Raw genomic sequence first — 26,354 nt, 5'->3', positions numbered from 1 at the left:
CAGGAACATTAACTATCCTTTCTTGGTAGCTGATGGTCCCCCTAAGATGGTTCAGGCAAATGTCCAGTAGAGATCAGAACCCTCAAAGAACATCTGTGGCATTTATTTGTGTAACTTCTCTCTTACCTGCTCTCTGATATTTTCATTAGCAGCTGGGACAAGGCAGGATTATTCACGTGTCCCAGTCTGTTAACCATTATCTGTCACCCCCTCAATATAACACTTGTTAACTTTAAGGCTCCCCTCCCCCAGCTCCCAAAGGACATGAATGTACCTGGAGCACCTCGGCTGTCAATGGCCAGGCTAGTCGGAACCCAGATAGAACAGGCCTCTCTTCCTTTGACATTTCTGCTCCTTAGAAAATGATCGGGGACAAGTCTAGAAAATGTTTGGGGCCTCCTTTTCTTAAAACATACAGGTTTGGGCCTTAACAACTTTTGGTTTAGGAAACTCCTGCAGCCCCTCCCTGCCAGGTGGATGGGGGTCCCTCAAATATACAGAAAGGAAGACTGTTTAGCAATCGTAACATTTTTCATTTTTGGTTGATGTGATTTCCATGGTACTTAATTGAGGAAATGCATTCAGAGGAATAAAGATAGCCAGCCTGATTCATTGCAATACGCAGCTTTTATAGGTCTCTGGCCTTCTGTTCTCAACCTCTGTGTGGATGACAGGGGCCCCCTAGAACAGATGTGGCATCTACAGCCAGCCTCTGAAGCTAAGTCTGAGTCTGTGGTGCTCGAGGGCAGATGCTATAAATTTTTTTTAATTGGTAAAAAGGAGTTATTAAATGATAAAACTTAGAAAAGTCAATGAGAGCCAGAGGAATAGGGATGAGCTGAGTGGCAGGCCAGCAGCCCATGGTTCTGCTGAGACTGGAAATTGATTGTCAAAGGAAGCAAGTGACCAGGGTCATGCCCATCCCAGAAGCGTGCTGTCACGTGAACTGAAGACAGAGTACCTCCTCTTTCCCTCTGAATGCTCTCCGTTAACGCCAGCTCAATTCTTGTCTGCAGCCAACACGGGGGTAGCCTGAAATTTGGCCAAGTAGGCCCCAGAGCTGTGGGGAAAAGACACGGATGAGGTCGGACAAGCTAGCGATAGAGGCTGGTTCTGCAAGAGGCACGTGTTGAGGACCCAGTAGGCTAGGGGTTGGGTGTGGGGCTGGAGGGGGTACAAGAGAATATCAGAAACCTAAGAGCTTGACAAGCATAGAGTAATAAGAGTCCAAACCATAGTAAGTGCTGGCAAAAGGCAAAGGGATTGCGTCAACCGGAGAATATGTGTCCCATGGAGAAACACTAATTTGTCATCAGTTCTGAGGCCCCGTTAGAGTGTTGTTGCCCCTCAGAACCCAGCCTCAGACCTGGGACCACAGAGCCTTAATTAACGTTGTTTACATTTTAGTTTTCTGCTTGGTTCAAGTGTCAGCCTCTGTATTTCTGTGCTTTGAGGAATCTTGCTGGGAAAACAGTAGGGCAGGCTCTTCCCAGGAGGAAAACCTGCTGCTCTTTTGTAGTGTTTTAGGTCCCTGCCTTTCCAAGTTTTGTTCCCTGGGACAGAAGCGTCTGGCCCGAGAACAGTGGTTCTCAAACATGGGTGTGTGTGTCAGAATCACCCGGGGTGCTTGGTGAACCACCTCCCAAACCAGAATCTCTGGGGAGAGTCAGCCCTTGCCCCTGGGTGCTCGGGTGCTCACCCAGGCCTGAGAACCGTTAGCCTTGAGGGCAGTCGAGTCAGGTGTGTGCAGGGGGAGGGCGCCGACTGCTCCAAGAGAGGCCAAGCTACTGGGCCCCAAATTCCTCCCCAGCAGCTCCCACACCACCGACATCTGTTCACCTGTATGGAGCTGTGTGTCCTATTAACCCTGCAGCCTGTTTGCACCTGGGAGAGAGCCCAAACCTGACAAGTCTCGCCGAAGAGGAAGAGAAGGGTCTTCTGGCACTGGGGAGGGGGACCTCCAGGGAGAAGAGCCGAGCACAGGAGGGTGAGAAGGGCAGGGTATTCACATGAGGGCTGAAGGGCTTCTCTGTGCCCTCGACCAGGACCAGGAAAGTGCACAAAGGTAGGTCTGCAGGAGAGTTTAGTGAAGTTAAAAGGGGATCACTCATTGGAGGGGGGTAAAAGAGAAGACTGGGGGATACAGGGGAGCAAAGAAACCCATCTCTGTACAAGGAGGAGACTTCTTATGAACATTAAAAGGGAGACCATCTCTATACAGGACAAACCCACAGCCAACATCCTACTCAATGGACTCATGCTTAATTTTCCTCAAGATCGGGAACAAGACAGGGATGTCTGCTTTCACCACTCTTATTCAACATAGTACTGGAAGTCCTAGCCAGAGGAATCAGACAAGAAGAAGAAATAAAAGGCATCCAATCTGGAAAGGAAGAAGGAAAGCTGTTATTATTTGCAGATGACATGATACTATAGGGAGAGAACCGTAAAGATTCCACCAAAAAACTACTAGAACTGGTCAATGAATTCATTAAAGTAGCAGAATACAAAATAAATATCCAGAAACCAGTCGTATTTTTATATACCAATAGAACTATCAGAAAGGGAAACTAAGAAAACAATCCCATTGCATCAAAAAAAATACCTAGGAATAAATTTAACCAAGCTTGTAAAAGACCTGTATTTAGAAAATTATAAGACACTGAAGAAGAAATTGAAGAAGATACAAATATGTGGAACTGTATACAGTGTTCATAGACAGGAAGAATTAACATCATTAAGATGTCTATAGTACGCAAAGCAATCTATAGGTTCAATGCAATTCCTATTAAAATACCAATGGTGTATTTCATAGGACTAGAGCAAATATTCCAAAAATGTATATGGAATCACAAAAGACCCCAAATAGCTACAACAATCTTGAGAAACAATAAAAGTTGGAGGAATAACACTACGTGATATCAAACTAAACTATAAGGCCATAGTAATCAAAACAGCATGGTACTGGCATAAAAACAGACATGTGGATGAATGGAACAAAGTAGAGAACCCAGAAATAAAACCACACCTTTATGGTCAATTAATATTTGACAAAGGAGGCAAGAATATGCAATCAAGTAAAGACAGTCTATTTAATAAATGGTGTTGGGAAATTGAACAGATATGTGCAAAAATGAAACTAGACCACCTTCTTACACCATACATAAGAATAAACTTAAAATGGATTAAAGACTAAAATGTTAGGCTGGAAACCATAAAAATTCTAGGAGAAAACACAGGCAGTAAAATCTCAGACATTGCTGTAGCAATATTGTTTCTGATATATCTCCTGCAGGAAGGGAAACAAAAGAGAAAAACAAATGGGTCTACAGCAAACTAAAATGCTTTTGCAAAGCAAAGAAAACAATTAAAATAAGAAGAGAGTCCACTGAATTGGAGAACATATTTGCCAATGATACATCTGATAAGGGGTTAATACCCAAAGTTTATAAAGAACTTATGAAATACCAAAAAACAAATAATCCAGTTAAAAAATGGGCAGAGAACCTGAATAGACACTTCTCTAAAGAGGACATACAGCTGGCCCACAAACATATGAAAAGGTGCTCAATGTCACTAATCATCAGAGAGATGCAAATTAAAACCACAATGAGGTATCGCCTCACACCTGTCAGAATGGCCATCATCAGCAAACATGTGTTGGCAAAGATGTGGAGAAAAGGGGACCTACTTGCACTGTTGGTGGGAATGCAGGCTGGTGCAGCCACTGTGGAAAACAGTATGGAGTTACCTCAAAAAATTAAAAGTGGAACTCCCTTTTGACCCAGCAGTTCCAATTTCGGGATTATATATGAAGAAACACGAAACACTAATTTGAAAGAATATACCCACCCCAATGGTCATAGCAGCATTATTCACAATAGCCAGCAGTTGGAAGCAGCCCACGTGTCCATCAGTAGATGAGTGGATAAAAAAGTTGTGGTACATTTGCACAATGGAGTACTACTTGGTTGTAAAAAAGAAGGAACTCCTACCCTTTGCAACAGCACGGATGGGCCTGGAGATCATTATGCTAAGTGACATAAGCCAGTCAGAGGAAAAGAAACACCGCATGATTTCACTCACACGTGGAATCTAATCAACAAAATAAACTAACAAAATAGAAGCAGACTCATAGAGAACAGACAGCTGTCAGAGGGGAGCGGGGTTGCAGGCTGGGTGAAAAAGGTGAGGGATTAAGCAAATATTTCTTTTTAAAAAAACTTGATGGACACAGGCAACAGGGTGGTGATGACCAGAGGGAAGGGGAGGTGGGGGAGGTAGCAGAGGGTAAAGGGGGATAAATGGTGATGGAAGGAGACTTGAATTGGGGTGGCGAACTCACAATAAAATACACAGATGATGTATTATAGGGCTGTACACTGAAACCTATATAATTTTATTAACCATTATCACCCCAATAAGTTCAATTTGAAAAAGGAGAGCCTGTCTGATGGAAATAGGAACCCAAAGGTTTACCCAAAATTATCCTAAACAGCAAAGGGAGTCTGGTCAGGAAATGTTCAGAAATTCCCATTCTAAGGGGAAAGTACAAGGAAGGAAAAAGAAGGAGAAATCTCAATTTCTTAAGAGAATTTTTTTTTCTTTTAAAGATTTTATTTATTTATTTTTAGAGAGAGGGGAAGGAAGGGAGGGAACAGAGGGAGAAAAACATTAATGTGTGGTTGCCTCACACACCCCCAACTGGGAACCTGGCCTTCAACCCAGGCTTGTGCCCTGACTGGGAATCGAACTGGTGACCCTCTGGTTCCCAGGCCAGCACTCAATCCACTGAGCCACACCAGCCAGGGCTCTAAGTGAAAATTCTAAAGGTCTTGTATTTTAAGTTTCTGTTCAGTAGCCATACATAAACATCTTCAAATCCACCATCCAGCTTTGTCCTCTGTCAGACCCGGAATCCAGTTAGGACTCACAGGGAGGATGGGTAGTTCTGATTTGCTCAGTCCTTCTTGCGGAACCGGTCCAGTAGACTGACGCGTCTGTGTGATTACAGAGGCTGCTGGTGTGCCTGGAGGAGTCCATTTACATTCACAACATCAAGGACATGAAGCTCTTGAAGACCATCCTGGATGTTCCTCCAAACCCAACAGGTGAGCCCCCCCAGTGAGGCCGGTGCCCCCCTCACCTCACATCCAGGCGCTCCTTTCCCAAGCTGTATTCCAGCTCTCTGGCGAACCCAAAGCCGCGTGTTTACTCTTTAAGTCTTTCTGGTATTTACCTCAAAGCTGTGCATTAATGCTGGCAGGTTCTAGAACGTTAAGGCCGCACGTCCTGCAAGAGGCTGTGCGGTCACTGGGGCCACCGACAGAAACCGCGTGCATCTGGCACCCGTTCTCCGCGGGTGGGCCAAGGCACGGAAGGCGGACGCGTGGGAGATCTCAGGCATCTGGTACTGCAAGGTGTTTACCCCCAATTATTTTCTGTAGTTGCTCAGGACGGAATAGGTGTAATTATCAGAAGCAGGTTTGGACTCGGTGTGTCTGCGTGACTAGGAGAAAGCCGAGCCGCAATGTAAAGAGTGCGTGCTAGCACGTGACAAAGAAGTCTGCGTGGGTGATCTGCTAGACCATCGGACTTCGCCAACCCCCCAGGGTGGAACGCTGTTGAATACGTTTCCCAGTTGAAAATGGGACTAGTTTGGGTCTGTTTGGGAGAAATAGCAATGACGACGCATTAGGAAGTCATTGCGCGAGGGCTGACTGAGAAGGAGCTCCTTCACGGGGTGGTGGGGTCACCCCCCGGAACCACCCCTGCATCGCACGCTTCCGGCACTGTGTGTAAATTGTATTCCAGTCCAGTGTCATGAGGTGACTGCTTCAGTTTACTGTAGTTTCCCAGTTCTTTCATTGTCACCGAGTTTCGGGACCAGTGTGGACCCACCCAAGACAGGTAGACTCCGAGCCTCAGCTTCCTTCTCTATAGAATGGGGTCATAATACCTAGGTCCCAGGACGCGCTGAGATTAAGTGACAGCGTTTGCGAAAGCAACCGGCCCATGCGTGGCCTGCCATGCAGTGAATGTCTCCTGGGCCTCGTTCCCTCCTCTTCCTCTCAGTGCCCTTTACTGCTGACGTCAGTGCTGAGGAATTTTAGCCACGACAAAATGATATTTTTAAAAGAACAAAACCGTGGAGGCCATTATAACGTTCTGGGAAGTAACTCAAAAGCCTGTTTCACAAACTGGAGGCTGCAAAGTGCAGGAGCCGTGGGGGCTAAGATTCCTGTTTTTGGAATGAGAGGCTGAACTCACCTGCGAGAGTAACCACTGAAGACACACTGTGTGCCCAGGGCTGCACTCGGCACTGTCAGGTCCCGGCACGGCAACCCGCAACCCAGCCACGCTGTTCCCGGAGCCCGTCTGCTCCGTGTGACGCACAGGGGCAGGACAAGCAGGGGTCGGACACGGTGTGGCTGGGGTGCGGGCAGCCGACAGGTCGGGCAGGAGAGGTGAGCGGAATCGGAGCAGAACTCCCAGAAGGCCTGGGCTGGAGCTGACGTGGACAGATTGGGGCAGGGGAGCATTGGGGATAGGCAGAAAGCTTAAAGCGGTGGTGGCTCTCCGTTTCTTTGAAGAGAGGGTCGCGGGTCACAGTGAGTGGCGTCTCCAGCGCAGGGACCTGTGGGTTGCCCAGCGGTTGGCTTCCCTGCTCCCCTGACTCCCTCCCACTGTCACTCTCAGGGGACAGTGCTGTCTGCCCTCAGGACCGGGCCTGACCCTCCTTTAAAAGCGAAATTTCTCCCTGTCTCGTCTTCATTTTTAGCAAATATAGCTGTTTTTCTTAGCTCGAAAACTTATTGGTTATCCCACTTTTTTCAGTTTAAACAGGGAGGCAAGACGTTTTTGAAAGTGTGGGGCTATTTTGAAAGAATGTGTATTATTTGTAAATGGAATAATTTTGTCTCAAGAAAAATGAGAAACAATGGTGGGTGTTTTCTGTGTCTGAGAGAAACCTTATGAGTGGATTCAGGGACGAATTTAGCATTTCCTTCTAAAGACCGGGGCTGGGGGGAAAGACCAGAATGTGTCTTATCACACCTTTGCCATCCTCCGAAGAGAATGTCCAGGAGTTTTTCAGATCCTGAAATTTATAACTATCATCTCCACAACCCCTGAGCTCCCTTTCCACTTCAGTAAAATGGAGATGATCGTTTTTACCCCCCAGACTTGTGGGGAGGACGCAGAGGGCACGGGGTAGGAGTGAGAGCCGGGGCACACGTCGGCTCCTCCGCAGGCGGCCCCGGCCCGCCGGGCTCTCCCACTGCCCAGCGCCAGCAGCCGGGCAGCCCGACACTGGCTGAAGCTGCACTTCAGTGACGTGACCCGCTCCTCCTCACGGAAGCACCCCCGGCTGACTCTGCACTGTCACGACCATGAACATAAGGTCCTGAGGCCAGTGGTCTCTATTTGTTCTCGTCCTCTCATCTATTTTCTGAACAAGAAAGATGGAAACTCTGGCTTTGATTTTATAAACCCTTAATGAGGACGCAAGGGAGACAGAATCACCTGTCCTACTGTCTTGAGCACACAAACTCTGTATGTATGTGGCCCACGTGAACCACAAAGAAGTGATATATGCAGAGTTCTCCCGCTGCATTGCGCTCAGGATCCAGGGTGGCTGTAAATTTCCTTCTTCTTGTCTGTGTTTGTGTCATCCCTGTTCCTGTTGTGTCAAAGATTGCAGGCCATTTCCTCTGAAGAGTTAGGCCAGACGGGGCTCAAAGCTAATTTCCTGCTAGCACAGCAGTCTGCGCGCTGAGCAGCGGAGGGCAGAAATTTCCGTACCGGCTCTGCCAGCGGCGGGACTCGGGTGTGCCATAGATCTGGCAACCTTTTACGGAGTACGGGGCGGCAGTCTCCACCACACATCAGTGCGTATCACCGAACAAAGCTGCGGTTTATTGTGCAGTGAGATCTCCACAGAAGGGCAACGCAGGCTGGGAAATGGCTCTTGTTTGCAGAAGCGTAGTGCATTTGCAAGCACAGAGATGCCTTTCTATTTTTGAAAATTGGAAAGCATATTCTGAGCCATGAATTGGCCCAGGGGGAACGGCATGTAATAAATCACCGTTAACTTGGTTTAAGTTTGACATGTCCTACTCTGAATACCAAGATGACAATGACTTAAAATCACAGGACTTTCCTCTAATCCAGCTGATGATGCCATCGGTTCTTGAATTGATAGCAGGCCCTTCTTTTCCAGCTGCAGCAGAAGTACAGCCAAACAATTTCAGTGAAATTATAGCTGACAATGATTTATGAAAATGTGTGTCAAATCTCAAACAAGTCCAAAAGCAACATCAAAACCTAATTCCTATGGAAGGAAATGCGCTCATCTATGGAGAATAGTGAAGTCTCTGGGTTTTAGAATGATGGGTGATTTTTTCTCTTCATGTTTTCTGGACTCCTGAAATTGTTTACACGATCTCTTTTCTATTTTAAAATAATATCAAAGAACCCTGGCTCTGGTGGTTGGAGCATCGTCCTGTAAACCAGAAGGTTGTGGGTTCGATTTCTGGTCAGGGCACATGCCTGGGTTGCAGGTTTGGTCCCTTAGGGGTGCATACAAGAGGCAACCAATCGATGTTTCCCTCACATTGATGTTTCTCTCCCTCTCTTCCCTTCGCTTTAAAATAGTGTGTCCTCAAGTGAAAATTTAAAAGTAAATAAAAAATAAAATAACATCAAAGGAAAAGCTCATTTTCTTCCTTAAAAAGCTTTGTGTGGCACCTGTGACGGAAACGGAAGACTCTTCATGCTTTCCCAGGGGGCTTCACAGGAAATAAAGATGCGTTCTTATAGCTGGTTGGATTTGTCTGAGAATTAGACCCTGCGAAATTGAAGGAACTCATGTTAAGCCCTTCCGGGGACCTTCATTAAGTCTGTGAGGGTCAGTGTGCCAGATCCCGTGGCCACATTCAGATGGGCTGGCAGAGGTGCAAGCCCAGAGTCAAAGCTGTCAGATAAGTGGCTGTGTGTCCGAGTGTCCCTGCCTTAGCCATCACCCTTCGTCCCTTTCTTGCTAGAATCTAGGTCATCTCATTCTCCGTTAGGTATTATGGAAAGTTCACTGTGAGCTGAAGAAGTGGAATCCTCTCTCCTTTTCTGAGGTATTTACATTTTAACATAAAACTCTGAAGGGCACCTCTGCCTGTTAGGATGGCTTTACCAATAAGACAAGAAATAACAAGTGTGCTGAGGATGTGGAGAAAAGGGGACGCTTGTATCCTTTTGGTGGGAATGTAAGTTGTAAGTTGGTGCAGCCACGATGGCAAAGAGTCCGGAGCTTCCTCGGAAAACTAAAAATGGGCCTGCCCTGTGATCCAGCTACTCCACTCCTGGGGATATATCCTAAGAAAATGAAATCCCCCTCCCAGACAGAGAGCTGCACCCCCATGTTCGTTACAGCATCATTCACAAGAGTCAGGCTGTGATGGAGGAGCTGGTAAAGGGCATGTGGTGTGTATGCACAGTGCGACATACTCAGCCAGAAAGGGAAGGAGATCCTGCCGTTGTGACAACACAGGTGGGCCTGGGGGCATGATGCGATGTGAAGTTAAGTCAGAGAAGGACAAATATCACAAATGTCGTACGATCTCTTATATGTGGAATTAAAAAAAAAACAAAAACAAGTTCGCAGATACAAAGAACAGATCAGTGGCTGCTAGCGGAGGGAAGTAGGGGGATGGGCAAAATGGGTGAAGGAGGTCAAAAGGTACAGACTTCCCGCTGTAAAATAAATATGTCCTGAGAAGGCAATGCACAGCGTGGTGATTATATGTATGGCATAACTGAAAGTTGCTAAGAGATTAGATCTTAAAAGTTCTGCTCCCAGGAAAAAAAAATGTAACTATGTATGGTGACAGACGTTAACTAGACTTATTTATGATGATTATTTTGTAATATATACAAATATTGAATCATTATGTTGTATGCATGAAACTAGTATGTCATGTGCCAATTATATATACCTCAATTAAAAAAACAAATCAACAGCTTCTGCAGGGCAACTGGAAGTATTTGTCCAAACGTTCTGCTCCAAGACCTCCTAGCATTCCCTGCCACAAGAATGGACCCTGCCGATATTTGCAGGTAGAGTAAGTAAATAAAGACGTGGCATCTTGGAGTGTTAAAGCTGGAAAGAACCCTAGATTACCAGAATCCTCTCATTTCACGGATAGAAAATAGGCCTGAGAGGGCCACAAAGAACTCAGCCAGTTACACAGTACCAGGCAGACCTGGGTCTTGAACTTATGTCCTCAGCCCAGCTCTGCCAGAAAGATACTCTGAAAACACTCCCTATTTTTTTTCCTAACAGTTTTATTGGGGTATAATTGACATGCCAGATGAGCCCCCTCACCCCCATTTAAAGCGCACAATTCAGTAGCTTTCGGTATATTCAAGTCGTGTGGCAACCACCACACATTTCATCACCCCCCCCAAAACCCATACCTTTTAGTCATCACCCCTATACCTCTTGGCCTAGGCACCCTAGTCTACTTTCTGTCCCTCTAGACTTATCTATTCTGGACATTTCATATTAGTGGAATAATACAACATGTGGTCTTTTGCGACAAGCTTCCATCTCTTAGCATGATATTTTCAGTGTTCATCCATGCTGTATTATATATCAGCACTTCATTTCCCTTTAGTATCTAATACTATTCCATTGTAAGGGTAGACCACGTCTTACCTACCCACTCATCGGTTGATAGACATTTGGGTTGTTTCTACTTTTTCACTACGACGGATCATGTTGCTATGAACATTTATATACAAGTTTCTGTGTGGCTGTATGTTTTCATTTCTCTTGGGTACATGCCTAGGAGTGGGATTTTGGGAGTTATATGATAACCCTGTTTGCCAAGGCACTGCCCCAGCGTTACTCCGGCAGCCGTCACCAAGAGTTCCAATTATCTGACTTTTTGATCATAGCTGTCCTGGTGGGTGTGAAGTGGTATCTCATTGTGGTTTTGATTAACTCTGCTTTTTTTAGACTCAGAAAGCTTCAGTATTTACCTGTTGCATTTACAAGATCTTAACACTTTGGTTTGGCCACACTCAGTCTTAACCTCCTTTCTGCTCACCGTCCCAATGCGGGACCTGATGTCCTGATTCTCTTCCCTCCCCAGTTTCCCCAAGACCAGCATTCCTTCTGCTGGGCTAGCTGTCCTTGAAATTGCACTTTGGATTGCAAAGAACCCAGATGAGAGGGTCAACTGGGGTTCCCAGAACAAAACTGGGGAGGTATGAGCAATGTCTCGTAAGGCTGGGGCCAAGAGTGACCTTGGACCCAAGAAGGCTGCAGGGAGCCAGAGCATGCAGGTGAGGGTGCCAGGCGTAGTCACGGCCCCCACAGTTCTGTGTGGCAAGTGATAAGAGCACAGCCCTGGCTGGGTCCTCGGCAAAGCCAGAGCAGAAGGTATGGCCTTGGGTCCAATTCTCAACGTTTGATTCTTTTTTTTCCCCCTCTGCTCTTTCCCCCATCAGATTAGGGAAGGTACCTATAAGCCTGATCTGAAGTTTTTCTTATACTTTTATAAGAAACCCATTTAACATACTATCTAGTAACAAAGATGTCAGTTACCTGTTTTTGTTTTAAAACATGCCTCTCTTGCCTAATCTCAAAGTTCCTACTGTGGTTGTGCTTTTGGTTCTGGTACTTTCTTGAATTCACTTCTGTCATCTACACCCTATCAACCTGAACCACTCTGTGGAGATCCTTCACTTCCGTGCTCTCAGAGCCAACAGCAATTGAAAAATAAAAAATTATCCAAAGTAAAAAAATGCTATTAGGACATGCCCCCCCCCCATACACCTTGAACTCCCTTGTAAATAAAATGGCTTATGTTGTTTTGACAGTTTGAATGGCTGTTTACTCTTCCAGAATATTGTCGAATCGTCTTCTGTACAAAGTGCCCTTCCTTTAACTTATTTCCACGGCAAGCACACCGTCTTAACCGCAGGTCCAGTCCTCAAGTAAACTCCCACCTCTGGAGGCACCCAGTTCCCTTATCAAGGCAGGATGTTTGGCTCCGAAATGAGCCATTTCTAAGTAGGTCGTTTCCCTCACCACCTCCCGTTCCCCAACTTGAAATGCCTGGCCGACTGTATTTCATCACCTGCAGGAAGGCTAGTACATTCTGCCCTTCTGTAGCAGGAAGTCTTATTTCAGTTCTGAGTAAATTCTCTTGTAAGCCTAGAGGGTAATGGAATCGGAGAACTTGAAGTGGTTTCAGAGCCCTGGGGTAAGATGTGAAGAAAGACACTTTAAATATTCTAAATCCTGGCTGCTGAGCCAGGGAGAGGACGTGCTAGTGTCAAACAGGAGGTCTTCCCATGTGGGTTTACTTTATTGGGTTAGATTAGAAGAATCAGGGACCAAAAGTCAATGTCTGCAAAGCCGTCCCCCACCAGTAGGCGGCGCTGTGGGCGCACGGTTTTCAGGTGCCCTTTCCAGGTCAGGTTCTCCCTGGACCCTGGCTCTTCACCTGCGGCTTTTCCCTGCCAGGTCTGTGCGCCCTCTCTATCAACCATTCCAATTCTTACGTGGCCTACCCCGGAAGCCTGACTACGGGCGAGATCGTGCTTTACGACGGACACTCCCTGGTGAGTCGGCAGTGACCCGGGCTGACCCGGCCCACCTGCTCGGCTCTGTGGCCAGTGGCAGGTGACGAGCAGGCTCTGTCGCAGTGGGGTGAAGGGCCGAGGCGGAGGCAACACTGGGGGAGTTTGCTCTGGTTAGGGCGTTGGGTGTGGAGGAGAAGGTGAGGACGTTTGTCCCCACGCCATCAGTCAACGTGGCCAGGAGGCAGGCATCTGCAGAGTCATGGAAACCACGTGCCGGCTGGTGGCCCGCTGTCAGCCTGAGGGTGTCATGCTGCGGTGTGGCGCGATCTGTGACAGTGTGCGGCTCTTTCACGTTTCCTGGCCGCTGCCCTCCAAGTTTCACAGAGTGGGGCAGGGTTGCACGCGAGGGGGGCCCGTGACACCGTCACTCTACGGCGGGCACAGGTGGTCGTCTGTCTTCCTGAGGGCAGGAGAAGGGATAGGAATGGAGTGGCCCTTGTAGTGGAATCTGGATCCACCAGAAAACAATCTGCAGTTGATATGTAAAAGGTCTGCCCAAAAGAGAGACAGGGAACCCAGCAAACGCGGGAGAGCGGGAAGAAAAGAGGAAGGAGGAGGAGGTGAAACGCACCTGCCCTCTTTCCCGGCATCAGTACCCATCTTCCCTTTGCACCAACAGAACACAGTCGGCACTGTGGCTGCCCATGAGGGGACGCTGGCTGCCATCACCTTCAACGCCTCGGGCACCAAACTGGCAAGCGCTTCTGAAAAGGTGACAGACGCTGCGTCCTCGCGGGCTCTCCTGCTGGGGGTTTGCTGGGTGGCAAGTGTGGGGATGGGAGGACTGACCGGCTCGCGGCCGCTCGGAATTCATTTCGGAAGAAGAATGTCTGGCCTGCTGCGGTATATGACGCAGCCGTTACTTCACCGGACCAAGGCCCGCGCTGTGCAAGATGCAAGATAAAAACTTGCCGTCTACTGAGAAATGTGCGTGCCTATATCACAGATACACAGATAGACGCTGCCTTTCATCAACGTAGACGAAATGCTAGAATAATCTGGGAACGTGATCAAGGTGAAATGTCAATGCCATGAGACAGGTCTATTTTGACAGGCAGAGGTTGACTGTTCTAGAAAGACAGAGCCACTTGAGGGAGCACACACACAACCTCGGGCTGGGGCGGGAGGAGAGAGGGAGACGGGCGTGCTCCAAGAGCGGCTTCTATGGCACACACACGAAAGCCTCCAGGCCCAGCACGCTGTGCTTCCTCTCTGAAGACAGATGTTCGATAGCACAAAACCCGCTCCTTTCTAAAGGGCCACGTCTGTGTGAAGCCATTAATGGTATGAAACGTCCCCCTGCTTTCTCTTTCAGGGCACGGTCATCCGGGTGTTCTCTGTACCTGAGGGGCAAAAGCTCTATGAGTTTCGGAGAGGAATGAAAAGGTGTGTGTTCACTGTAAAACCCATTTTAAAGTACCCACCAAGGTTCTGCAGTGGACGGCTGGCAGCCCTCTAGGGAGGGGCCGGAGGGTGGCTCTGTGCCCCCCTCTGAGTGCCCCAGAGGGGACAGAGCTCGGCTTTCTCAGGTAACTGACCTAGAGGCCCGCTTACTGCTTAGTACACCTGAGAGCGAAGATGCCATTTTACCACAGGAGTTCAGCCACGAGAGTCCTTCTTTTGATGTGGATGGGTGGCCAGCAAAGGAGCAATGAGAGAGCAAGGGAGTCACAATCCAAAAGCAACCCCTGGTCCCCTCTGTGGAAGTAAGAGTGTGATGGTCTGGGGTCCTTTTGGCTGCAAGGTTGGCAGCCGACCGGTGCACAGAGCAGCTGGAAAACTTCCAAGATGGCAGGAAGGAGCAACACCTTGTTTCTTCTTGCCTGAGACCGTGACCCTTTATGAATCTTTTCAACATTCATTTCTAACAAAGGACAGGATGTTGGAGAGATTTTAGAATACCTGGACTCTTTAGGACACATGTAGTTTTCTGATAAAGTTGGTTTTGGAACGATCAGGGAAGATCCCTCGTTTTTTCTGGCTCACTGGTCCACACACTGCTCTGTTTCCTAGGTATGTGACAATCAGCTCCCTCGCTTTCAGTATGGACTCTCAGTTCCTCTGTGCCTCCAGCAACACCGAGACTGTGCACATCTTTAAGCTGGAACACCTCAGCAACAGGTAAGAGCGGCGCCAGATATAAAACACTCGTTTCCACTATAGAGGTCGGGCCCTGATTAGTCTGCCCTAGTGGCCACTGTCAGCACAAGCAATTTCTTCTCTTCCTGAAGGCCAAAACCTTGCCTTTCCTTGCTACGCCTTCCCCAGGGTGGTGAGTGCACGTTAGCAAAGGCTTGCCGGGAAAACACACGGAGGCGCAAAATCTAGGGACACCGAGGGGGGGCACGACACTGAGCAGGGGGCAGGTAACGTGATCTTTCTGGGCTTCCATGCAGATTAACCGTCTGCACGTCTGAGGCTTGTTGTAAGGATTAAGTGCGCTCCGTGAGCTAACGCGTTCCCTGTCGCACCTGGCATACAGTAAACACTAATAAGTATCAGCCCGTGTAGCTATAAATGCAGTGACAGAATCACTGCCGTCAGCCAGCCACGGAGCGCGGGGCAAACGCTTCCCGTGCCACTAGCGTGACTGGCGGGAGGGGGAGGCTGGCCATGCAAAGCACGTGTTAAGAGTGCAGCCAGGGCCGTGCGTATCCGTTTCCTGTCGTTGCTCTAACCAAGGGGCACAAGCTTAATGCCTTAGAACAGCGAACACGCATTATCTCACAGTTCTGCAGGTCTGTCCCGGACGGCAGGGTGCTGCGCTCAGGGCCTCACGCGGCCAAAATCCCGTGTCACCTGGCTGCGTTCGCATCGGCAGCTCGAGGTCCTCTTCCCAGCTCCCTTGCGTCGATTCCTTCCTGTGCTTTGGATTTCTCCGACTTCCCCTCCTGCCCCCCTCTTCTGCCAGCAGTCAGGGAGAGCGCTCTGCTTTTAAGGGCTCGTGGGATTATATCAAGCCCACCTGGGTAATCTCCCTCCCCACACACAGCTGCTGTCTCCCCACCGTCACAGTCCAGGGACCAGCGCATGGAATCGTGGGGCCATTCTGAGAAATTCTGCCTGCTGTCGTGTGCGAGCATGAATTTACCATGCTAAGTATGTGCTACATGTGTGCCCATGTCCTCTCCTGGAGACATTTTACACTCAAAAGCCATAAAGGCGTGACAAAGTCCCCGCCCAGCCAGCCATCGTCCGTGGCTGTGTCACCTTGCCCAGCCCTCCTCGCAAGGTCAAGATCCTGCCTCTAGTAGCACAGCCGATGGCTCACGCCTTCCTCAGGGGACTTAAGACACCTCATGTCTCCCGACACTTCTCTTTAGCGTCATTATGGGAAACTAAACATGAGGTGTTAGTGATGAGCTCGGTTATGCTCAGAAAGCACGCGGTGGAGCCAGTGACAATGACATTGGTGTACTGAGAGCATCCCAGTTCTAGAGCCTTCTCACACACCTCCTCCCTCGGTCCCCACCATGTTCCTAGAAGGAGGAGTTTCATAACCGAGGAGACAGGTTCAGAGAATCAACGTCTGGCTCAAAGCCAGCCTCTGCCCCCAAACCCAGGGCCTGCCTGTAAGCGCCACATTTTACACCCCTGCCAGGCTTTGGGGCTTCTCCAGAATCCCAAGTACATAGTCCTAGGCTGGGTGTCACAGCTGTCCCCAGAGAGACCCGCCTTCTGAGATGGTAAGAAATTCTCATTGTGTGGCAGAACTTTCAGGAGAAATATACCTTTCCCACCGAATTCGTACGACACACCACCTGGCCTCTGGGATGCATATCTTAGGGGGGGTCTTTGTGACTCCACCCAAGGGCACCAGCAACCAAGCTGCTGTGCTGTGGGTTTCTCAGTCCTGGTGCCAACATCTGGCTACAGGCTGGGCCACACCCCTTTTCTGGAAACGTCTTCCCCCACGGGGGTTTGAAACACTGGGGGCTGCTCCTCCTCACTCCTTCCTGCCGCCTTGTGAACGTCCCTTGTTATGTGGATCCCAAAACCCACCGCGGGCCCTGGAGTTCTTAACTCCGCACGTTTTTCACAAAAATTACATTTGTATTCTAGATTTTCTGTTACTTTCTAAAATCTAAGCCCTGTTCTCTTCTGGAGCTGTGATTCCTCACCTGTAGGAGCGCTGGAGCCCCAGACTGCAGTGGGACAGTTCAGATGCCCTTCCGTCCCGAGGGCCTGTGACTGGGTGACCCAAAGGCCGCGTTAGTCACGTCTTTATCTGAGGTCATTATTGGTGCTTAAGGCAGGAAGTTACCGTTTGAACTCAGTTCCCTCCAGCCTCTCCTGTTTCTGCCAGCATACTCAGATGACAAGGAACAAAACCCTCCGGCGGTCCCAGACTTTCCCCGCAGCCGTCCACGAAGCGTGAACACACCGCGCTGGATGGCTCACGCGTGTCTCTTCGCCCTCCTTTCTCCAGCCCCTGCCCTCACCCACATGTTTAACAGCTCTCGCTGGCCCAGTGCACGACTCTTCTATTCACTCCCCTTCCTTCTCGTCTCTTCTGACCAGTCCATCCTTCTCTTTCCTCAATGGACTGACCTGAATATGCTCCTTTGAACACGACGCTCCCTCCTCAGACCCCTTTAGGCCCCTTTGTCCTTGGGAATAGAGTCCCAGCTCCTCCAGCGGCGTTCCGGGCTTTCCTTGGCGCTCCTTACCTGCTGCTGCAGCCTTCCTGCCTCTTCTGCCTCAGCCAGGCCAGCTTGGCTGTGACTCCCAGATGCATTGCTCTGTGTCCCCATCTGAGGCACCCTCCTCAGGCCCCCGTCCCACCCCACCCTGTGGCTCTGGGTCAGACCTGCCCTCCAAGCCCGGCCCAGAGGCCCCCACCTCCAGAAGCGCTTCAATCACACCAGCCTCAAAGGCACCAGCTTATAAAATAGCATCTGCCACGCGCTGTGCTAGGTAGGCCTGTGCGTATGCTGCCCGGTTGGTCATCACAGCCAGGTGGCTGTGACCATCCCTGTTCTGCAAATGAGGAAAATGGGCACTGAGAGGTGGAGGAAGCTGATCTGCCCCTCTCGCGCCTGTGCCTTTATGTGGCGCCTGACGTTAATCGTTCATGCTTTTTTCTTCTCCTCCTGGGCTGTGTTTCCACCTTGAATGCAGGACCTGGATATTATACTTCTTTGTACGTCCCCACCCTGAGCACAGGGCTCTAGGGAGAGCAGAACAGGGACGTGTCGTGATGCGTAAGAGCATCCTCGTAGAACAACAGCAGTACAGTGCGCCTCAAAGGGCCCCTCACTTTCGGATGAGAACGTGGAGGCCGAGAGGTTGGTCCAGAACCATCCAGCCAGAGGTCACAGAGTGAGAAATGGACCCCAGAGCTTCCGAGCTGGGGGGCGTGTTCCCCACCACGATCCGGGCTGGCAGACAAGGGACCTTTCAGCAGGTGCGGCCACCATAGTCCTTGGGGTGCTGCTCACTGCGCATAGCAGAGGTGCCTGTGTCCCCGGCCACACTCACCTCCCTCACCAACAGAGCAGTCACCCCTTTGGCAGAGGCCCTGGGATAAAGCCTGAGGACTGCAGGGGGCCTACCAGTTGCCTTTGAATTCTCTCCACCATTACGAATTGCTTGTACCGGGGTGCTCCAGGCCGGAATCCAACACCACCCAAGAGTCTGGCCCAGAGGTGTGCTTCCCACTCAGTCTGGCCTGGAGGCCTTCACACTGAGATCCGTCTGTTCCGCCCTGAACACGGGACAGGCTTGAGCTTCTTTTATAGAGTCCAGATAGTGATTCCATCTCATTCTCTACCTTAATCCCCTTTTAGAAATCTAGAAATCAGACTAGCCATCAGATCCAACTTGGTTAATGTAGGAAAGCAGTAACATCGGGTACCTCTTAAGAGCTTTCAGTGGCTCTTCTGAAGTACAGATGGCCCCTTCAGCTCACTTGTCCTGAGTCGCTCTCGGTGGGCAGAACGTTACGCTGAGGCAGCTTCTCCCTCTTGTGCTGCAGGCCGCTCACGGCCTCTGGGGGTGTGGGTTACGGGACAGATGCGGTGCCCGCAGCCCTGTCTCACCCTCGCCTGTGCATTGCCCCCCCAGTCGACCCGAAGAGCCTTCGACCTGGAGCGGCTACATGGGAAAGATGTTCATGGCCGCGTCCAACTACCTCCCTGCCCAGGTGTCAGACATGATGAATCAGGACAGGGCCTTTGCCACCGGGCGTTTGAATTTCTCTGGACAGAGGAACATCTGCACCCTCTCAGCGTACGTATGGCTCCGCCCACTCTCAGCACCGTTGTTGCACCTTTATTTCCCCAAAGCACAGACTCCCCAGACACATGCACAGGAAAAAAGAGAGGGAGAAGAGAAGATGGCCAAGAGGGAGGGTGAGCAAAATCAAAACCGTACAGCCTCCCGCAGCTGCTTCTGCTGTCTGGTTAGATGTTTTCTCGGGGGGTGGGGGGGCAGCTGGACGCTGGCATCGGAATGTTCATCTTCAGGTGATGATGACACTGTCTTGAAAACAATTCTGTGTTTACGTCATCATGTAAAAAAGGCTCTCGTTCCCGTGTCTAGGTTCAGACATCTATGGGGTTGACAGATGTTTTAGCTAAGATGTTGAAAGGAGTTAAAACATTTTAAAAATATTATAACACTAGCCAGCAAAGATGGCAAGCCAAATTTTCCACTTTTTCCCTTTATGTCACTGTTAGATGCAGAGGCAAGATAGAGAGACGTGACGTCCCATGCAGGAAGCTAATGTTTTTGCTGGCAATAGCTTTTCATGGAGTAATCGCGTATACACATGTCCTTCTGGCTCTTCCATGCAGTTATTTTCAGACACAAGAATTAATCCTCAAGGTAGATCTGGATGCAGACAGCCAGAAACCCAGGACCTCGGGTCAGTGGGCTAAGGGTTTGTTGATGCAGAAGTTGGTGACAGTCTGGGTGAGCGAGGCTTTGTCATGTGAAGCTGGTCCGTGGCCCATCCTTGCTGTAACCACAGTGCACGTTTCCCTTGGCTCACAGGATCCAGAAATTGCCGAGGCTGTTGGTTGCATCATCCGATGGACACCTTTACGTCTACAATTTGGACCCTCAGGACGGGGGAGAGTGTGTCTTAATCAAGACTCACAGGTAAAGTTGCTAGTTTTCAAAAAGACAGTCTTTCGGGAGCTGGTTGTGTAGAGCTGTTACCTGGCCAAGGATGATCACGAGCTTCGGTGCTCTCGCTTTTCTCCTTTACCATCGACCTGGGGGCAGGCCTCGAGCGGGCACCTGCTCTGGGTTGGGCTCCATGTCAGGCACCCCCACCACACTGTGTGCTTCTGGGAAAGTGGCAGGATGAATAACACGCCAAACAACATGTCCTCCTGCTTGGCCTTCCCCCTTGTGCATAACGCGTGCTCAGAAACATTTACTGAATTGAATTGAAAAGTTCTCTTCACTTCTGTGACCAAGTACAGGACGACCTCTTCCTACTGTGGCCAGGACACTGTGAGCTGCCGTTGCCCCGCCCCCACGGAGCATCCGTTGCCTGAGTGCACCAGGAAAAGCAAAGGGCTGACCTTCCTTTATTAAATATAAGGAAAAGGGGTCCCTGAGAAGTTGCATGATTGACCCTGGCGAGCTAAAGTTGCTGCAGTTCACACGGAGCCAGCAGGGCACCGAGAGGTCTATCCTTGACACTCAGCTGGCCAAGCCGGGGCTTCCTGGTGCCTTTCCCCTTGGAGGTGCCCTGGGCCTGTGATGACCTCTTTTCTTTTCCCTGTTAATTGCTGCAATTAGGTTGCTTGGCTCAGGATCAACGGAAGAGAATAAAGAAAATGACCTCAGACCCCCATTACCTCAGTCCTATGCAGCAACTGTAGCCATACCAAGCACATCTTCCACCTCCACGGTGCCGGGTGAGCGGGCGTGCGGGCACGCGTGTAACGGTGACCCTCTCCTCCCCTTCACTGTTACCTGTGGATGGAGAGGCCATGGGAGGAGCCCCCAAACTCAGGCCCCTACACCCGGCAGGCATGGCAGCTCATGCCCCTCTCCCTGACAAGGTGGGAAGCTTCAGGCGCCTGGGTGGAGGGCGGGCGAGGTTAGCACCCTTCTCTCAGAGGCCGAGAGACCGTCCATGGTGGGGATTCTGACTCACCCGAAAGGCTAAAGTGGCCTCTCTCCTATCCCTGGAGCCTCCCTTTTCCGAGGTGTCCTGCCCAGGCGTCGTGGCTCAGGAAGAGACCCTGGGGCTTCTCTCATGTCTTGCTCTTGGTTTCCAGGTTATTCGGAGGATGGCGGGGCGCTCCGAGGAGAGGTTATTCCTGAACACGAGTTTGCGACGGGACCAGTGTGTCTTGATGATGAGAATGAGTTTCCCCCTGTGAGCATTAGGAATCCTTAAAAGAGCGGCCCAGTCTGTGCTTCGAGGGAAGCCTCCGCCCCATGCACGGGCAACGGCCCCTTGCGCGTTGGCTAGTCCAGGACGACTAATCCTCTCTAACACTCAGAAAGCCATAGGTGTTCGCTGCGCTGTGTGGGGCCGATTCTGTGCACTGGCTATCAGGTCACGCTCAGCGGAACAGCGTTAAGAGTAACCGTATACTAACCCAGGGAGTCTCTGTGGCCTCGCTCGCTACCTTCCAGGGCCTCGAATCCTTGACTTTGCTTCTTAGGCACTATCTCAGCTGCTCCTAAGGCAGGAACTTTCGCCTGCGTTCACTCTGATTTTCCTGAGGCTCCTAAGGGCGCTTTTGCAAAATGCTTCCGTCTTTGGACTAAAGATGATCATCTGACAGGGCTGCGCCTCTGTGCTCTGTGGGCACATGGGGCCTCCCCCTCCCCCCCTGACAGGGCAGACCCCAGCCTCTGCACAGCTGCAGGCCCCCGTTCACTACCGGCTGCGTGGAGAGTGCTCCTGGGCAGCACCAGCGGGGCTTCCCGGCGTCCTGCTTCGGCTGTGCGGGCAGCGAGGGCCCGCGGGGTCGGCTGGGCACTGGGCTTGGCTTCTTCCAGCATCCCTGTCCAAACACAAGGTCCTCTCCCTGGGTGGCTGCCACGGCCTCCTTAGCTTCTGATTCTTCAGGCTTCCATTTAAGGCACCATATGGATGCCTCTTGTGAGCTTTGGTTAGAAGACAGCCCAGGGAGCCAACCTGAAATCATTTAGCGACAGAAGCGGTGTTTGGGCTGAGACTTGGAGAGTCAACCGAGCGACCCTATCGGGGGCAGAGACGTAGCCACATGGGCACTGACCCGGTGCCCACCAGGTCTTGGTGCGTCCTGCTGTCTCCTGATCATTCCTTTGCATCAGTTGAGGCTCCGTTTGCCGGAGGATGGCTCACAGATCCGGCTTCCTGCGCGTGCCTGCAGGGCTGCGTGAGTTCCCAAAAGGGCTCCGTGGGCTGCGGCTTGAGTTTCACGTTCTGGCTCTCAATGGGCAGGTTGCCAAACACATTGCCAATAAGTACAATTTATATTTTAGGGGCAGAAAGCAGAGGTTCTGAAAAATACTGGTTATAGATTTAAAAACATCTGTTGGCTTGCTGCCTCCCAGGGTACCAACTCTTTTGCCTTTGGGGTCACAGGCCCCCAACTAACCATAAAGGGGTTTTTTCTGTCACCCAAAAGTTGGTGGTTATTTCCCTGAAGGTGCATCTTCCAGGAACCAGAGCAAGTCAGATACAGGTGGGGATAAAAGTGACTATGAGATTCCATTTCAGTGATTTTGGTAAAAGTCTGTGACTGCTAGAAAAGGTTATTATATTCTTAACTGTAATCATAGTAGGCTTTACAACCTCTTTATTTACAGAATCTGGGTACTTCAGATATTGGCATTCAGGAGGTGGTCTCTTGCCAAAGAAAACCTGTATAAAATTATAGGTACACTATGTAGAGCATTTGTCTGGAGTCAAAAAAAAAATGAAGCTGCCAAGACCTAGTCCCGTGGCCTGTTCGCCTGTGCACTGCCAGGAAGCTGCGTATGAGCCAGTTGCCTTGTCTCCCTCTTGGACTGAAGGAGTGAAAGTTGGTTTCAGTTACATCAGATGGTTTTATGTGCTCACAGGGAAGGCTTCCTGTGGTGAGGTCAGCAAGTGTGGTTCCCTAGAACGACCGCCGGGCCCTAGCAAGTGCTGGGCGGCCCGTGTGCAGAGCCAGCAGTAGGTGTCACAGAGCCAAGCAGACCCCAGCCTGAGCTCGAGCCTGCAGGTGACGGCGGGGGCAGGGTTGTGCCCCTATGGGCTACTGACAGGGTGGCAGGCAGGTTTCTCCATCTCAGCGCACAAGGGTCAGAGCCAGGAGTGTTGCTGGGACATTCTCTCAACGTGGACCGTCTTGGTCATGCCCTTCCTGGCAATAATATTCAACTGGAGATGCTAGACGGCTTCCTTTGTTCTTCTGTGCCTAGTGTAGAACTGCCCAGAATTCACATCTCTACCTGCATTCCTTAAAACCGTCCAGGACTGTGAAAGAATCTTGGAGCCTCGGTTTGGTTAAAGTTGCTTCTCCTGCAGACACGAACGTGGGCATCCCTGGGTGGTCTCCTGAGGGGCTCCCAGCGGGCTTTGCCTTAAGAACATGGGTCATCACCAGTGCTATTTAAAAAAAAAAATACTGACACTTCCCTGGCTGTGATCACTCTTCTCTCCTTGGGATTTGCTTTTCTCCTAGAGCGATGAAAGAAAAGTGCGCGTTTCTGGTGTCTTAGAAAGTTGCGGTACTCAGGAGGGTGGGCACTTTTGTCTCCGTAACTAGCCAACCTTCACAAGTCGTCACGTTTTCTGACACTAGCCTTCCTCTAGTGGGCGAGACTAAGGGGACTGGGACCAAGGGCATGTACTGACCTTTTCATAGTGATTTAGCAGTCTGTGTTTACAAGACGAGCCTTTTTTAAAAATCCACGTGTACAGATAAACACGCACACAAATATTTTATAGATAGTCCGTCCCCTCTGAAACTGGGCCAGACTTGCCCCCACCTAAGTAGGAGGGGTGAACTTTCCGGGCGTGGTGCCCCGCCTCCCGGGCCGAGCCTGCATGGGCGCAGATCTGTTGATAATGCAGCCTGCCTAACAGCCTCTTCCTGGAAAGAGTAAGGCCATTCTGTTTTGATTTCGGTAGATAATCTTGTGCCGTGGAAGTCAGAAGGGCAAAGCGAAGCAGTCCTGATGGGAAGCGCACCTCAGAAATCAGGACACCCCCTGTGAGGTGGGTGTGGAGAACGCGAGGAAGGTGGAAGAATGGAGTGCGATTGTGGGCGCAGAATGGGGGGCAGGAATCCCAGGTGCTGCCTGCTTAAGCCACAGGACATGGTTCACTGCTCAGCAAGCCCCCGCGGCCCTGGCTGCCCAGGGGTACGGGAGACGCGGCGTACACACCCTGCTGTTTAAAATACGTCACAGCCCTGACGTCAGTACCAACTAATCATACTGGTCTCTACCAGAATTTTATATTACAAAGGGCATCCTTTTTAAACGTATGCTGTGTAAAAATGTACTTATACGAAAAGGTCTTCGAGTTGTATTTCTTGTATATTACATACATAGAGAGAGAGACTATTTTAGCCGAGCAAAGTATTTTCTGCAGTGATTGGAATAAATCACTCACCACCTTTGAGTCCCATTTAGGACACTAATAATAAAATCATGGCCATGCATTTTTGAGACTCTAAAAATTTCTTTCTTTGTGGCTTTGGGAAGCAGGAAGAACTCCTAAGACCTTTAAACTACAGGCATTTGACCTTTAAAGGGCGTTGGGGAGGTGGGCAGAGCTGTGGGCTCACCCGTGGGCTCTTCTGCTCAAAGGCCTGGGAACATCGGGCTTTGTCTAGTCAACATCCAGGCCACTCCAGGCCTTCCCCAGGGGCGCCCTAGAAAAGGAGGCCCTCAGGCCCCAGCCCAGACCTCCCAGGTCAGAATCTGTAGTTCCACAAGCTCCCCCGCGGTTTGTATGCACATTAAAGACAGAGAAGTCCTGCCCTAGATGTCAGTTGGAACAAATCTCTACTAAAAGGACCAGTGAAACTGGGTACATTAAAAAAAAAAAAAAGACTGAAACAGCTTCTGAGGTCAGGTAATGCGTCAGGCATTTTTATGTATCACCTGATGGAATCCTCCAAATCAGCTTGCAACGGCCCAAGTTCAAAAGCTGGGGCTTGCGCCCGGTCTGACTCTGAAGCCCTTGTGCTTCCCATTACAGCTGCTTGCAGGTGTCCTCTCAAGCCAGCATGCAGACTGGGACAGTGGGGGGGTGTGCAGAGTAGTGGCTTTCAAACAAAATTCTGAGACGTACTTTTAAAGTGGAAATAACTATAGAGAAGATAAGGCTGAAGTGTAGACGTGAACTTGCCCGTCTCACTTCCCGATGTCTCTGCTTGTGGGGACATCGGTGGCGTGGCAGCGGCAGGCAATCTGGCGGGGGTTACAGCAGGGAGTGACCGAAGGGTCCTGCGTGTAGTCCGCTCTGGAGATGTTGTCGTCAGCAATGTCGTGAAGGACACCTGCAAGGGCCTCTCGGACCCTGGGCAGTACACGCTGGTACTCCGCACTGCCTCTTTCTAGAGGCGTGGCTTCTGCAGCATCATCTTCTAGATTAAAAATCAGGGGAGGCTCATGGTGCTGCTGAGGCCCCACGCTCCCGTCGCAGGCTTGGGCTCCACCTGCAGAGAGGGTGACAACAAAGGGTGACAAACTCCCTGTCAAACCGAGCTCTACCCCTGCGCTGTAAGAGGGCAGGCCTGTGGTTGATTATAAACTAATTCAAACACCAGCACATGACTATTCCAACGACTGCTCTCCCCGTCAAAGAAATCGCCTCGAGAATCTACATGCCCGTTCCACAATGCTCCTGTTGTCCAGAATCACATGGAACTCCTCCCTGGACTTGCCTTCAGAGCCAGCAGAACATTCATTCATTCAGATATCTTTCATCTCAGCCCTTTGGGAGTAAATTTGCTTGTCTGTTTTTTAAATTGATTTCTTGGATAGCAAATACATTCAATTTGGTGCATTAGGCAGGCGGGCGAGGCGACCAATTTCACTTTGGGTTGCAGCTGAGATGCTTGCATGAATGAGAACCTGGCTGTGCAGGCAGTCCCAGAGAGGAGAGGCAGCCATGCGGCGTGAGGGCAGCGTCCCTGGCTGTCAGTGATCCTGATGACTTTTGTTGTTCCTTTGCCTTCTCCATGCAAAGAAGTAAAGTATCAGACAAAAATGAATATATCTGAATAAACAAAGCATAGCCCTCAGAAATACAGGGGCTCCTAAAGACCTCCTTTGACTCTGGGCTGCTCAGCAGCTAAGCATTAATAAGTTAGAAACTTAAATTCAATTGCTCAGGGGAAGCAGAACATTTTCTGGCACTGAGGTGTCTGTCAGGGAACTTTTTCCAATGGCTCCTCGTGCGTTCTTATGAAAAAAACAGCTGTGTGATTAGGATGGTCCGGCGGTGACTTCTTCTCACGCCCTTTGTTAACGAGATGGGAGCACCACGGCCAATGCAATTCAGTAAAAGCAGATCTGCATGCTCCTTGTCCGGTCTGGACAGGAGCAAAATCGGAAATATTGAGTGACCAGGACGGGCAGATTGCACAGCTTTTACGGACCCGCCCCTAATGGTTTTCCTGCTGCGATGGAGATTCAGGTTGTTCAGCAGAGCAGGAAAGTTTATTGCCTTTGCCTCGTTTGGGGTCAACTTTAGCTCTCCTTCACTGACAATAAAGAGCAGTCACGTGAGGTTTGGCAGTCTGTCA

General features: G+C 50.1%; 2 protein-coding genes across 2 annotated transcripts in view; one reads left to right on the top strand and one right to left on the bottom strand.

Moving 5' to 3' along the window:
• The window catches only part of WIPI1 (WD repeat domain, phosphoinositide interacting 1), a 31,338-nt gene extending 7,073 nt beyond the window's left edge, over nucleotides 1-24,265 (top strand). The window contains exons 4-13 of the mRNA XM_090257892.1: nucleotides 5,015-5,111; nucleotides 12,530-12,627; nucleotides 13,268-13,360; nucleotides 13,964-14,034; nucleotides 14,662-14,769; nucleotides 18,715-18,879; nucleotides 19,645-19,752; nucleotides 20,404-20,522; nucleotides 20,889-20,989; nucleotides 23,726-24,265. Of these exons, the coding sequence (XP_090114018.1) occupies nucleotides 5,015-5,111; nucleotides 12,530-12,627; nucleotides 13,268-13,360; nucleotides 13,964-14,034; nucleotides 14,662-14,769; nucleotides 18,715-18,879; nucleotides 19,645-19,752; nucleotides 20,404-20,522; nucleotides 20,889-20,989; nucleotides 23,726-23,773 (1,008 nt within the window). The 3' untranslated portion in view covers nucleotides 23,774-24,265. The remainder of the gene's footprint in view (nucleotides 1-5,014; nucleotides 5,112-12,529; nucleotides 12,628-13,267; nucleotides 13,361-13,963; nucleotides 14,035-14,661; nucleotides 14,770-18,714; nucleotides 18,880-19,644; nucleotides 19,753-20,403; nucleotides 20,523-20,888; nucleotides 20,990-23,725) is intronic.
• A 588-nt stretch (nucleotides 24,266-24,853) lies between these two features.
• The window catches only part of ARSG (arylsulfatase G), a 56,221-nt gene continuing 54,720 nt past the window's right edge, over nucleotides 24,854-26,354 (bottom strand). The window contains exon 11 of the mRNA XM_090257893.1: nucleotides 24,854-25,262. Coding sequence (XP_090114019.1) covers nucleotides 24,958-25,262 — 305 coding nt within the window. The 3' untranslated portion in view covers nucleotides 24,854-24,957. The remainder of the gene's footprint in view (nucleotides 25,263-26,354) is intronic.

Source organism: Furipterus horrens, unplaced genomic scaffold (assembly GCF_987537825.1).
Source record: "Furipterus horrens unplaced genomic scaffold, mFurHor1.1.pri manual_scaffold_11, whole genome shotgun sequence".
Taxonomy (NCBI): Eukaryota; Metazoa; Chordata; class Mammalia; order Chiroptera; family Furipteridae; genus Furipterus; species Furipterus horrens.
Note: the sequence above shows the minus strand (reverse complement) of the source record. Positions and strands in the feature narration are given on the sequence as shown.